The sequence below is a fragment of the Rhincodon typus genome, chromosome 18 (assembly GCF_021869965.1).
Source record: "Rhincodon typus isolate 14 chromosome 18, sRhiTyp1.1, whole genome shotgun sequence".
Lineage (NCBI taxonomy): Eukaryota > Metazoa > Chordata > Chondrichthyes > Orectolobiformes > Rhincodontidae > Rhincodon > Rhincodon typus.
In genome coordinates this window covers 43,706,471-43,721,436 of record NC_063349.1, presented here as the reverse complement: position 1 = coordinate 43,721,436, position 14,966 = coordinate 43,706,471, and the positions used below count along the sequence as shown (strand labels likewise).

Sequence of the window (14,966 nt, the reverse complement as noted above, 5' to 3'; positions counted from 1 at the left end):
TGTATCTAACTTCACCATACTGTTTTATTGTCCTTAGTGTTAACCAGGCAGTTTAAAAAGTCTTAAGGACACAGCAGTGACCAACTCCACTCCATCCCCACCCCCAAGACAATCGCCGCCTAAGCGTCTTGCCTGCATGGGTTTATTCCCAGTACAGCCAAATTATTTTCTGATCCTAACACCTCTTCATCCAAAGAAATATCTTAACAATCAGCACTCTTTGCCTTTTATCATCTGTCCCACTTGCTCCTCCTTCCCCTTTTTTAAATACTATAAAATCTATCGCTTTTCCAGCTCTTTCAGATCTGCAGTAGTCATATTGGGCTTTAAACATTAATTATTTCTTTCTTCACATGTGCTGCCAAACCGACAGAGTTTCTCCAACACTGTTTACTCCATAAACCTGCAATTAGTTTTAGTGGTCAGATTAAGGGCAGCTCTAACGTACTGACCAAAGATGTATCCAAATTCAATTCTTCCACTGAGTCAACCTTACACCTCCCAAAAGTAATTCGTGACTAACCTCTAATCCAGCCCTGTTTTTAAAATCATTGGCTATTAAAATAACAAAGGCTTTTATACAGAACACTATACAAACCTTTTAGAAAGTTCAAAGCATCCAAGTAAATTAAACAAGACAAACAGATTGGATCTTGTTCACCTAAAGTCACACTAGTTGTTACTATTATACAGGCAGTACTCCACTATCTAATACTTGACTAATTAAGTTAGTGGGCTTTGATATAAGCATGAGTGCTTGCTAAGTCCTACAGAGCATCACCAATGCCTCATAATGAAGACTGATAAGGATAAGCATTCTTTGAACTTTGAAGGCAGTCAATATTTTTTAAATTATCTTTTGCAGCCCTGAGCAGGCCTATGATGTATACATTTGGGGATGAGACACAGCTGTGCAAGTCTAATGCTGTTTCATTGCCATGTGGGGCTTGTTCGATTGCCTGGAGAGTTGGGAAGAAACAGCTCCAGTAGTTCGGCTGAAAGATTTTTTTCCTTCCATTTTGTCTCATCTCAGGAAGTTACCATTACTAGCAACCAGGCAGCAGAGTACATGGTGGGAGCAAATTACTGCAGATGCTGGAATCTATACTGATAACAAAAAATGCTGGAAATCACAGCAGGTCAGGCAGCATCCATGGAGAGACAGCAAGCTAATGTTTCGAATCTAGATGATTCTTCATTACAGCTGACGTGAAGTGAGGAGGGGGCAGTATTTAGGCAATGACTGGAGGAATGTGGGGAGTGCTGGGCAAGAGTGTGCGTAGTGCAGATTAAGTGCTCGGAATGAGAGAATGGCAGAACAATGGTGTGTCTAACTGCTAGACTGGAAAGAACAGACAGTCCCACTGGAGTTGAGGGAGGGGAGAGAGGACATGGTGACAGAAAATGTATAAGTAAAGCTAAAAGACAGGGAAGGAATGGGAGTGGGTTCAAAATCTGAAGCTGTTGAACACAATATTAAGTGCAGAGTAAGTGGCTTGACTGTTGAGAGGTGGTGTTTTATTTTTCCCCTTCACTTTCCTATTCACATTCTTGTATTCTGTCCATAAAGATTTATTAGCTAAAAGGTATCCAACCATATCTATTAAATAAAAACATTTTCTTTCACAGTTTTTTTTTAAAGCACTTTCTTTCACTTTTTACAAATAAACACTCAATTGTGGGCATCACAAGCAATGTTAAAACTTATTGCCCACCCCAATTGCAGATAGGTGTTAAAGATAGCTAATTCTGGCCTGAAGTTTAATAGCATAAGAGTATGACTCTTAGAAAAAAAAAACAAGCCTGAATTAATTAGAAGACTTTTTTTTAAAATTAATAATTTTGCTGCAATGTAAACTGCACAATAAAAATTTATAATGGAGAATGATTCATCTAGGAACAGATATTTATGACAACACAAACTCTTGCCATCCATCTACTGTATGTTAAAATTAAATAATCTTTTTAATTCAAGTAGAGTTAGTTACTCACTGGATGAAATCAAACTACTTTTCAATATTACAACAATTTTGCAGAATAACACCGACATGCAAGCAGATTGAATATAGATCAAGATCAATATAAAAATGTACAGACATTATGCAAAAGTGTTTGACAGAACTACAGGTGAAGCTTGACAAACAGTTCAACCAGCTTTTGTTTAAAAACTTTACAAATACTAACTGTAACAACATATTAAAAGCACTGCATGCTGGAAAAGACTGGTGTCAGAACAGGGATTGCAAGTTCCATACTTGCCACAATATGCTCACATTACTTATGGTTTTTTTAATAACAAAAAGAAAACCTGGAGATATTATGAAATACAAAGCTGTGCAAAAATACAGACAGAGGAAAACAAAGATCCATGCAAAGATTATTTTAATTGATGGATTTGGTTTTGCATTAATTTCTTCACAGGCACACATATACGGTCATACTAGCACACAGAAACAATTCAGACAGAAGTTACAGCACAGCTTTACCAGTAAGCCAAAACCCACCACACCTTCACTGCTTGAGATTTTTGCTCCATTCGCTGCTTCTCGTACTGCATCTGACCAACCTTGATTTTCAGGCTAGAGAGCTTTGCCATTAATGACTGGTAGACATGAAGGAATACAAAAATAGAAAGCTAGAGGCTGAAAGAGGCAAAGCTAGAGTAGCTGAGGTACACTGTTCATAAACATCTTGTCACTATTTGCAGAACTGTAATTCTTTAATTATGTACAAAAGCATGTATCACTGTAGGATTCAAGCACAAGAACCCAAGCAAAGCACCATTCTTACATTATGGCTCATGAAACAAATGGTTTTCGTTCCTGAAATTGCAATCTTTGGGCTTTCGTCAATGAGTTCTATTGGACATTGGTCCACAAAACTTGGTTTTTTAATGAAGTGACCAAGTCAAGTAATTATTCACCAAAACAACAACTTTCAGCATCAGCCTTTATCCCATTACAGACTACGTCTACTAATGGCTGGTGCCAGATGCAATACAGACAAATGGATTAGAAGGAGACACTGCAACATAAACTTCCCTATCATTTAAAAACGCTAAGATAAAATTAGGGAAAGAATAGAAGGGAGAATGAAAGTTAGTCAACAGCATCTTTGTATCTTTCTTAAAAAAAAAACCAGATGCATCAAACTCTCAGTAATGGAATTACTCCAGTTAACTCTATGGGATTGTTCGAGAAACCCGTTTAGCACAGAGCCTGGAAGCTTCAATTTATTTAGGGTGTTAACATACTAACACTCCTGGATTTGTTAGCATTGGGGTTAAAACTCTTCTGGTGAATATAAAGTTTGAGAGTTAACGATTAAATTTTTTTCCAGCAATAAAACAAGTTAACACTAGCACTCAACTGTATGCAAGTAATTAGATGGGAAATAAGTAGCCATCTTTCTGCACTAGAATGTGACCTTCCATATTTGTAAACTGGATTTCACCTGGACTAATACATGCTATTCTAAAAGCCAAGATGTTTTCCACCAAATCAATGTGCAGGGAAAGTAATTTAAATCAAGAGCAGATTGCTTACATAACAGATTCCAGTTTGTAATCAGCCACATCTCAGGTTTTGATTAAGAAACTTCCCATAGCACAGAAGGGCTGTGGAATAGAAACTTGGACTCTTGATGCTATTCAATGATGTGTATGTTGCCACTTGATGACAATACGAAACAGTGCGAAATAGTTTTCAGTCACACTGATACTGAATTATTGCAGTATAAAACCAGATTTAAAGCCTGACCTAACTCAATGGTGCATACAGGAATACAGGCACAAAGATTCTACAGCTGGAATGAGTATACACTGACAGGCTCAAAACTTCCATAATTCTTAATTTACAATCAACCGCATAAGAATATCACTAATTTCAGTATTAACCCCCAAGTGGAACAACTAACTTGTCTCACATCATCCATTCCGTTTTGTCCTTTACATGAGTTTGCAACTTCAAGGACATTGCTGAAGATAAACTAATAACCTATGTAATCTAGAATGATCACCACCAGATGGCGCAATTCTGTACTCAAATAGAATGACTACAGTACCCAAAAATTGACCGAATTAAAAGGTAAACCACTGACACCTTAAAAGTGAAATTTCCCCATTCCCTACAAAGGAATGCCTCACAATGCATCATGGGTTGTTCAATTTCATTGCCCTGCGGCTTAGATTGCGTACAGAAAAAAAGCAGCCCCTGTACATTAAGGAAAATAAACAAACATACTCAGTTCACCAAATATAAATAACGTGTATTCAATGAGCACAGCCAAATTAAGCTTATAAAGAATTCTGAATTGGTTTGTAAATGTTTCCAGCAACTTCATGTCTGTTTAGTATGTAATTATCATTTAGTGAATGGTACTCTCAAATGCTCCTACAAGTTTACAAAGGAATGTTTTAAAGTTAAATGAAAAACAAAACAGAAAAACAGTTTATACTTTTGTATTAGCCAGTGATGACTTCAGAAAAGGAAAAACATGATCATTCAAACTTACTCCACCCATCATTTCCAAAACTGGAATAATCCAGTGCAGGTGACGGAAGAATAAGCCTCAATTAATTTCCTTTTATCTGGAAATGTCATTGTGTGTAAACATGCAATTTACAGGCTTGGTTTCAGATTGCACTATCCTGTTACAGACACTAACAGATTTTTTAAAAAAATTTGCTTCACAGGATTTGATCATCACTGGCCAAGCCAGCATTTATGGCCCATCTCCAATTACCCACAGGGCAGTTAGAAGTCAACATTGCAGTGGGTATGGAATCGTGAGGACTGGACCATGTAAGGATGCCAGATTTCCTTCCCTATATTAGTAAACCAAATGTACTTTTATTGACAATTGACATGGTCACCCTTAGACTGGTTTTTTTATTCCAAATTTTTATTGAATTCGAATTTCACCATCTGCTATATTGGGATCTGAACCTTAACACCAGGACATTAACATGGAGTTCTGTATTACGAATCCAGTTACGTTACTACTACCACTGCCTATAAAATATAACACCTCAGTAAATATTAAATATACCTGTAATCCAAATTTAAGGACTGAAGACTTAGATTTCAAGTCTTAAGAAATAAGCACTCTTTAAAATGCACCCACTATAATGCACACTAGTACCATTTATGCATTTTTTTGCACCTCATGGTGGGCTCACCAAACACCTGCACGGCATTGTGCAGTTATTTGGTGTTTATCAGCAGAGGTTCATGGCTAGGAAAGGAAATACTGTATGTGAGGGTGGAACCTGGGGAAAGAGGCAGTAACAAAGGTTCTCAATGGATAAAAAGATAGGCAAAGTATGCCAGATTTCTCAAATTTACGAACCTTTGATAGTATAAATGCACAATACTTGAATGGAAGGACAAAAAAATGAATGCTTGGAATTTTTCAGATATGCAGTTACCTTCGATGGAGAGTTATGTACAGATTCTGCTTTCTTGAATGTAAAAGGTGAATATTCGATACATGGACTAACCATCATACTCACATTCCAGATATCAAATATTAGATGGCACCATTTCTCCAAGCTTTCTTTCCCAGGTGGTGTGAAGGCTAGTCTCAATTAATTATGTGTTACTTTGTGAGGAAGCATGTTCCCATACCATTATAATACTTGACTAATTAAAGAAATTTTACTTTAGGCTCCACTTCAACCAGCTCCCTGTACTGGGCCACTCCTCTGACCACTGCTTCAATTGCCTTAAAATGAAAGTCACATTCCATATCCCAGGAGCAATGAACCAATTCAAATGCATCCCCCTCGATAGCACAATGACATTTAATTTAATTTCATCTATCTTCCTACCTTGGTTGATTTCAGTTTCTTATCAAACTGAATTTTTTCATTTTCCATTTCAACCACTTTTACTCTCAGATCATTAACTTCTTGAAATAACCCCTAAAACAAACAGCAAAGTTTCAATTTACATATAGAAATCAACTGATCATAATTATTCAGTGATGCAGCTATAAAATTGTAAAATGCAAACAAAATTCAAAATTCTTTTTAAGATCTCCAATATAGTATACAAACATAATTATTGAACTATTACCCATGGAAAATGAAATGATTTCTAAAATGTCAGGCACCAATTCAGTCAAAGTTATTTTACACAGAGCACTGACCGATTTCTTAGTCAACTTTGAATTCGCTGTTTAAACCTTACTAAGAAATCCACTTGTATAAATAAAACTAAACTGATGGGGTTGAGACATATTAACCAGATAAGTTAGAATGGATCCAGCGACAAGCTAAAGCATAAAGTCATAGGAGAGTACTTTAACATTTTGGGATATGTTAATTAGATTACATCAACCGTGCAAGTATGCAGAGTTCCTACTGCCGTGCAATGCATAAAATTTCAAAGGATTCTGGCATTTCTCAAGTATAAGAACAGCACAATCTAAGCAAACACTATTTCCCAGGGTTAGTCTTGAATAAAAAATAAAGAACGGGAATATAAAATTGTCACAAAGTTGGACATTCTGACGTATAAAAATTTGTACATTAAAATCACTACAATTGGATTCAACTGAATGCCAAACAGTCCATTTACTTCTGCATTTAATATTTCCATTTTCAATACACAAAGGTTCTCAATGGATAAAAAGGTAGGCCAAGTATGCCAGATTTCTCAAACTTACGAACCTTTGTTAGTATAAATGCACAATACTTGAATGGAAGGACAAAAAAATGCTTCTTTTCAGATATGCATTTACCTTCTTTGAGAGTTATGTACAGATTCTTCTTTCTTGAATGTAAAAGGTGAATATTCAATGCATGGACTAACCACCATACTCACTTTCCAGGTACCAAAAATCAGATGGCACCATTCCTCCAAGCTTTCTTTCCCAGGTGGTGTGAAGGCTACTCTCAATTAATTATGTTTTTACTGTGAGAGGAAGCATGTTCCCACACTATCATACTTGAGTAATTAAGGAAATTTTACTTTCTGCTCCACTTAACCAGCTCCCTGGACAAGGCCACTCCTCTGTCCACTGCCTCAAATTGCCATTCGTGTGCATTTTCCACTATTACTAAGTCACCATAGTTAATAAATGCTCACTTTCCACTGCTTCCACCATCGTGCTCCCTGCAGATCCCCTCTTCTTCCTATTGTGCTGTCAAGGCCTTTCCTGTCTGTTTCTACCAGTGCCCAGCTAGGTGTTCCATTGCTATTTGTCTTCCTAGGCCTAATGTCGTTCTGTGCCTATTTCATAGCTCAGCAGTGGGAAATCAGCAAATAGATGCCACATTGAAGGATAAGGAGAGGGCAATGCCACCAATATGTGGAAAGACAAACAAGGCGTAGGACAGTAAAAGAAATTAGGCAAAGAAAAGAGCTGAAGCAGCTAAGTGGAATGGGTGAGGGAGTGATAGAAAACAGAAATGAGGCAATAACGAGAAGGTGAAGAGAAGGCACTGCTTAATCTTCAATCTCAATGCAGCTGGAAACTGATATTTTAATTTGCCAGAATGCGCATTCTGATTATAATGCGCCATGGTTTATTTCTTCCAAACTCAATAAGGTTTCCAAATTTTTTGATAAGGTCCCGCACATTGGTGACTGATAGCAAAGGTAAGAGCTCATGGAACTGTGAAAGTTGGCAAATTAGTTGAGTGGCAGGAAATAGAGGGTGATGATTGAGGGCTGTTTTTGTGATTGGAAGCCAATGTCCAGTGGAGTCTGCAGGTATCATTGTTGGGGCCCTTTATGCTTATGGTATGTATAAATGATTTAGACTTGATTGCAGAATAGGTGATCTGTAAGTTACAAAAATTGGTGGGATGGTAGATAGTAAGGAGAATAGCTTTAGATTACAGAAGGATAATGATAGTCTGATTAAGTATACTGATCAGTGTGGGTAGCAGGGGAGGGAGGCGTAGATTTAAGGTAAGGGGCAAAAGATTTAGAAGGGATGAGAGGAAAACATTTTTTTAAAACAAGGTGTTGGAGGAAGTCTGGAACGCTCTGCCTGCGAGGATAATAGATGAAGAAACCTCATAACATTTAAGTAGCATCTAGATGTGCATTTGTAAGGCATACAAGGCTATAGGTCAAGTGCTGGAGAGTGGGATTAGAATAGTTGGATGCTTATTTTGACTAGCAGACCCGGTAGGCCAAAGGGCATTTTCCTGTGATGTAGAACTTCTATGACTTGGGCCTTCGTTTTAAACATACAAGTTTTGCTTGCTTCTTCAACCATCCAATAAAAAATTGTTGCACTGAATGTTAAAATTTATCAGAGAACATTACATACAATTCAATTCTAACCTAAAAACGTTGCACCCAAGCAGTAACAAGAATTTAGAACAAGCCTAAACAGGCATTAGAATACAAGTGAAGGGCACTTCATGATGCATCAAGAAGACATTTTGTAATTTTGGGTATTTGCTTTAGGAAAAAAATGGTAGGAGTTCAGAAATATAATTTTTTTGTAGAAAGAGCGTGAGCAAGCAGCGACAAGGGAAAGACTCAAATAAAGATTTTATATTCAGAAAATGAGACAAGCAATACTGGAATAAAATTAATATCTTCGCAAATCTAGACTATCAACATCAAAGGTTTCAAACAACACTTCATATTATATTTATCTTCTTTCTTCACCAGGCAAAAGAATTGGCTCTGAAATAACAAAGATATTTGCTGATTAACAGTGTCAAAAGAAAAAATCTACATGGTCAAATAGCTTTTGAAGAACAGAGTTGAGGTTTAAGAATTATGACAGAGACACTGTAGCAAACTACAGTGAATTCGTGATTAGTCAAATTCGAATAACCCCAAACTTGAGTTGCAAAGCAGTCAGCCATTCCAGCCAGCAAAATTGGAAATTCTGTAGAAGGATGCCTGCAATAAACAGAAGTTCCAGAATGAAACCTGGATTATCCAAATTTGCGCATGCCTGCCATGTGACCTCATCAACCAATAGGCACTGTGCTGGGACATGGTACAGCGTGAAATCATGGCCAAGTTTGCAGTGATCACCACTTTCGGCCACATCCTGAAGGAGTACAGACCAAAAGGTATTTTTGGTGTGGATGAACCTGGTGTTATGCAGTCTTTTACCTGGTCACGATTTAACATTTGAAGATTCAATGCGATGGTGAGCAAAGCAAGGAACGTACCATTGTTATAGTCTGCTTCAAAATGGATACTGTCAAAAAGCTACCACTTCTTGTGATTAGTCCAAGAAGCCATTGTGCTTTGTAAATATCAACACACTACCCATACAGTATGAAAATAACAAAATTGCCTGATGTCCAGCATGGGGTGTGGATCATGAACGCAAATGAAATGGATTAATAGAAGAAAGACAGCTTATCACTGTTGACCCCTGGCTGAAGACACAAAAGCTGTAGTAATGCTCCAAGATTTCCCATGGAGCATGAAAACGTGGAAAACTGTTTTACTGCACTGATGACATAGGAGGCTCATGCAAAGACAAAATGTGGAGCAGAAAAAGATAGCTAAATTTTTCCAGAGCTGACTCCCAATGTTTTCAATGCCTTTTACTGTGCAAGGTCAGGCCATTGTAAAGTATGAACAAATTGAAAAAAAACATCTACACACAGTTATTGTGTCACATTTATTTGACAGTATGTTTGCAAACAAGTCTAATTACATAGGTACTTCCCTCAGCTACTTCAAAGCTTCACTTAAATTTGTAGGTGGCCCCCTGCAATTCAATGACATGATATTACTTGGCAGTGTATGCCAAGCTTCTGAGACGAGCACAATGCTGTGTCATTGATAAATGTGGAATGCATAATTTACATATTTCAGCTTCATTCCATTTGGCAGAGGTGGGGGACAGCGTGCAGATGAGGACTGAGAAATTTTTACAGACCCTCCCTGATGGGATTAACAAGATGGGTAGAATTCATGTTGCTGCAAATTATATGGCACATGAATAAAAAGGGAGTTTGGAGGGCCAGAATGGTTTTTTTAACATATGTTCCTCAATAATCTTGTCAAAGACTGATTCTTAACAGTGTACTTAATTTAGCGATATTGGGCAAAGAATGCAGCAATAGATGGACTGAAGATGCTCTACTGTAACCTTAATTTCTCCTCTTCCTCAATCCCTCCTTGTAGCAATCAAGTTGAAACATGCACTATAACACATTGGCCAAAATGCTAATGCTATTGAGCATCCTGTCATGTAGTCACCTCTTGATCACCAAACCGTGACCTCTTTTCCTGGAATAATGCTAGTTCCACTTCCACCGTCTCCATCTGCTGTCTCAGCTCTGTTATTAGGTTAAACAATGACTGCAGAGTACAAGGCAAATGAAATAAGAGAACAGGAAAAGAAAAGTGACTAGACCAAGTAGTGAAGCAAAGAAATCGTTGACAGAATAATTGAAAACAAAAATACAGACACCACATAAAACGTTAGCTGTAAGGTTTGCAACAAGACCAAACTTTCCACTGACTTTACTAAAAATACTGCAGCTTTAGAAACTAAAAGGTTCTCAGGCATATCAATTAATGTCACATTTATTGTTAATTGTAGTCTATATGGTGGGCAATAACAAGGTGACCAGTCAAGGACTTATCCACAGCCAAAACCAACTACGATTAAACTTTGCCTGAAAGCTGCATTCTGCTGTAGAAACCAGTCAAATTCTTTTAGAATTGACAGTAGTGCAGAACTGACCCTTTATGTTTAAAACTCCGGTTTACTCATTCATTCATTCAGATTTAAAAACAATCATTCCTGCCGTAAACGTAGGAATTCAACTTTGCAGTTTGGACATTATAAACTCAAGTTTAGAATCAGAAGAACACTCAGTGAACTGGTGTAGTACTTGTTATTGAATCAAATGGTGCTTTACTGTCAAGCCCAGTCATGTCCTCATGTGGCATCCAAAAACAGCAGCTGCACAGCTAGCTGGCTATCTGACATGGGAATCAAAGCTGCCTCTGGTCCTTTCCTGAAGTAGAGCTCAACTGCTATGCCCCACTACATCTTTTGCTTATAGTATTTTGAATTAAAACAATTCTTTAAAAGCATTTAGAATAGCTACATAATGAAAAAAAGAGTAAAGGCAAGCACAATAGAATGTTCATGGAAGAATAAGGAAAAGTCACCATAGTCTTACTGGACCATTAGAGACACACAACTGGTGGTGATTCAAACCTGAAGGTCACCACAGCTCAGGCAAGGGGAAAGGTTGAGAAGGAGAGTCCTTCAATGATAACCTCAACTGGTGTGGGAATTGACCTTATGCTGTTGGTATCACTCTGCATTGCAAACCAGCTGTCTAGTTAATTATGCTAACCGAACTCCAAATTAAGATTAGTGAAAGTGGTAGGGCTTAAAACAGACTTAGAAGGGAAATTGGAAAAAAAAACAAGGAACGGACAGGTACTTATGTAACCCAAATTACCAAAGGTGGAACAAACTTTTTAATTCAAAGGTAAATTTACTTGAGAAATTCAAGTGAAGATATATTCTGCAGCATTAAAATGGTAGATGTTATTTGTCTCACCTCCGTATCTTTATACCTTTCTTCATATTCCAACTTATCCTTTTCCAGTGCACTCAGTTTTATCTTTAGATTTGACACCTCAGCCATTAGATCCAATTTCTGAGTCTCCAGTGATGTTCTGCTTAAGAGCTCCTGAAACAAAAAGGGTGTCTGTGTTGTTGTTGTTGAGGGTGTCTGTGTACACTGCTTGAATAAAATGTCATAACTGCTATACAGAACAGCTAGCTTGAAGTTGAGTATCATCAGTACTTCTGTTCAAAAATGGTATGGCAACTAAGAGTCAAATCTATTCTGAGTTTAATGTCTTCTTCACCAGCACATTCTGTTGAGTAGCTGTCAAAGAGCTTTCATGACATCATGAAATCAGAGAAGTAATTCATTTATGAAGGTATAATCATTAAACCAGGATACTTTGGTTCAGCGCTCTCATTCTCAGCAGCTTCAGAACTCAGCCAATACAGTTAATTGATGCTCATTTTAAATTGTTTAGCACATGGAGCGTTTTAGGGTGTTTGAATCAGATACTAAGACAGCATAGGAAGAATTTTAAAAAAATTTTCCTTCAAATTATCAAATAATTCACAATTATCATGGCAAAGGAGTGGCTATTCAGCCCAGCCAGCCCATGCCGACTCTCTGCAGAGCAATTTAACTCTGTCCCATTCCCCTGTTATTTCTATCAGCTCATTTCTATCAGCTGTATATCAATTTCCTCTTGAAATTGCCTGTGCTTCCATGACCTTTGTGGGCAATGAGTTCTAGGTCATTACCATTCATTAAAAAAAAATCTCATTCCCCTTGTATCTCTTGCCCAAAACCTTAAATCTGTTTCATAGTTCTTGTAGTCGGAACAGCTTTTCTTTGCTTTATTTACACAAGCAACCCTCAACTTCCTTTGCTTCAAAGAGAATTTCAGCTTCTCCAATTCAATCTCATAGCTAAACTCCCTCATTCCTTCAACAATTGAGTGTACTTAAGACAGATGTTCTAGATTAGTAAGGGGATCAAAGGTTAGGGTGAGAAGGCAGGAAAATGCAGTTGAGAAACAGGTTTCCAGCATCAACTTTTTTTAAAATCAAACTGTTATGCAGTACGTTAAGTGCTTTCTTAAAACCCATACCGACAACATTCATTGCAAGTCCTTCGGCAACTTTCATTATTATTTTTTAAAAAAAAATTCAGTCAAACACAATGTGCCTTTTATAAATCTGTGGTGGCTTTCTTTAACAAACTCAAACCTTTTTCAGCGTATGATGATATTTGTCCAATTGGTTTTTGGAAATAACTGCATTGAGGCTGGTATCCTGTCACCTGGTCCTCCTTTGTTTACATGTGCATTGTACATGGGCTCTGATCAGCCAGCTCAGGAGCTAGTCCCTCAAATGAGGAGGCTTCCTGAATCCCCAGTTTATATCTATCAGCCAGTGCTCCAATTGGCCCAGATTAACAACCCCAATCAAGCACCTCAGTCAACGAGATCTACTCAGCCCTCATTCCAATCATTAGTTTTAAAACCTAAACATCACAGTATTAAACTAACCAGCCTATACTTACTAAAAATGTCATACAACTTTTCTTGAGATATTTATTATGCCCATGTATAGTATGAAAAGCCAACAGCCTTGTCAGCGACTAGATGGAATTCTCTAAGCACATCTTCAAATTTAGACAGCTAACACATCTTAACATTTTGTTTTATTTATTTAGGTAACATCAGTACCGCTGGCTGGGCCAATATTTATTACCCATTCCTAACTGTCCTGGAAAAAGTAGCACTGAATTGTCATCTTAAACTGCTGCTGTCCTTGAAGTGTGAGTATACCAGTTCTGTTAGGAAGCGAGTTCCAGGATTTTGACTCAGCAACAATGAAAGAATGGCACTTTCAAACAATTAATAGGGTGATAAAATTAACATTGCAGATCCAAAGCCTATTCTATATCTTGAATTGGAATCTCAAGGTTCTTCTTTCAGCCACACCTGTGTTAATAGATACTGGAATGTTAAAAGGCAGCCGTGTGCATTGTCGAAAAATTTTCTTTGATTGCAATCAAAGATAGAGGTATTCAAGCTAACAATGACCATCCTGTTCTCTCTGAAAATATCATAACCTCTCAACAGCGTTACTAAGCACTTTCATCAGAATATAATATCTCAAGATACTGCAGTGATAAAATCAAGAATGACCATTTGCAATTTACTTTGTTTGGTAACTTCCCTACACAAGTCCTTCTTGAACTCTTAAATGTTGCTTCATTTAGAAGATTCCAAATCTCAATGTCCAATGAAATTTATATCTCAAAAAATCTTGCTCTCAACAGTCCCAAACCTACCTGTTGTAACATCTCTTCTGTGCCATTCAACTTCTCTCGGTGCTCATCCAGACAACTCTCTAGGTCTCGAATCTTCTCTCCTTGGGCTTCCACCTGGTCTGTTAGAACACTCACCTGTGAACCAAAGTATAACTTCTGGTACAGAAACATTTAGGGATATCTCCACCTTTATAAAGTGCCGTAAGTTACTATTTGCTCGTTATTATAGCAATAAACTTTACACATACTTAGAATACCAAAACCTAGCTTGCCCGTTAATTAAACAATTTCATGTTTATTCTGGTAATCTGATCAAAGCATGTTCCATCATGCCTAAAAAGCTGGAGTATAAAATACTTCTGCATTAGTTCAACCAAGCTGCTGGTTTCAAATTCAACTGCATTTTACAACGTTGAAATCTGTTGTGCACTGAATCTATGATAATATTGAATAGTAAAGTGGCACTTGAATGCAACTGTTCACACATTGTAACTGACTTATCTATTTGTAGTGCCTTGACAGGTATAAATGCAAGGCGTGTAACATACCTGAAATTGACAGTATACAAATATATTACAATAAATACACCTTAAGTATTTTAATTGTACATTTTAGTCAACGTGTCTTTGCAAGCAGAATTCAACAGTCGAGTATTAAGAGAATTTGAGATAGTTAACAATGATCATGCTCTTGCGAACAGTTCTCATTCAAACATTTTAAAAATTTTTAATATTTGACTTTGCTCGATCATAGCACCTTCTATGAATTCAAACTTCAATAGCATAAATTAATTTCAACAGGTGCTTGCCTGGTAATTGAAGTATGGAATAATGGCCTCTGTGCTAAAAGATTCAACTGAAACCAGCATGCAGGTTTCCACAGAGAATGACTGAACTTGTTTGGGAGGGAGGGAGGGAGGGAGATTTCAGAAAGCAGCCAACCTTCTAGAGTGACAAATCACAAATTGCTTCTCAGCGAATCAATTTCTTCATAACTGGCCTTGCCAATAATGACCACATCACACAAATGAGTAAAAGGAAAACGACCATGTTTATGAAAGGACTGAAAACAGCACAAATGTGTATACTAACTCAGGAAAGGAAAAAGCTAGAACAAATAAAAAAGTAAATGAAAA

The 14,966-nt window shown here is 37.3% G+C and overlaps 1 protein-coding gene across 9 annotated transcripts in view; it reads right to left on the bottom strand.

Annotated features, from left to right (window-relative positions):
* ppfibp1b (PPFIA binding protein 1b) overlaps positions 1–14,966 on the bottom strand; it is a 149,541-nt gene that overhangs the window by 64,498 nt on the left and 70,077 nt on the right. For 8 of the 9 annotated variants that reach the window (XM_048607437.1, XM_048607438.1, XM_048607435.1 and 5 more), the window contains 3 exons: positions 13,853–13,966; positions 11,522–11,653; positions 5,831–5,923 (listed from right to left, as the gene is read on the bottom strand). In XM_048607437.1, coding sequence (XP_048463394.1) covers positions 5,831–5,923; positions 11,522–11,653; positions 13,853–13,966 — 339 coding nt within the window. The remainder of the gene's footprint in view (positions 1–5,830; positions 5,924–11,521; positions 11,654–13,852; positions 13,967–14,966) is intronic. The other variant, XM_048607443.1, reaches the window with a different exon arrangement.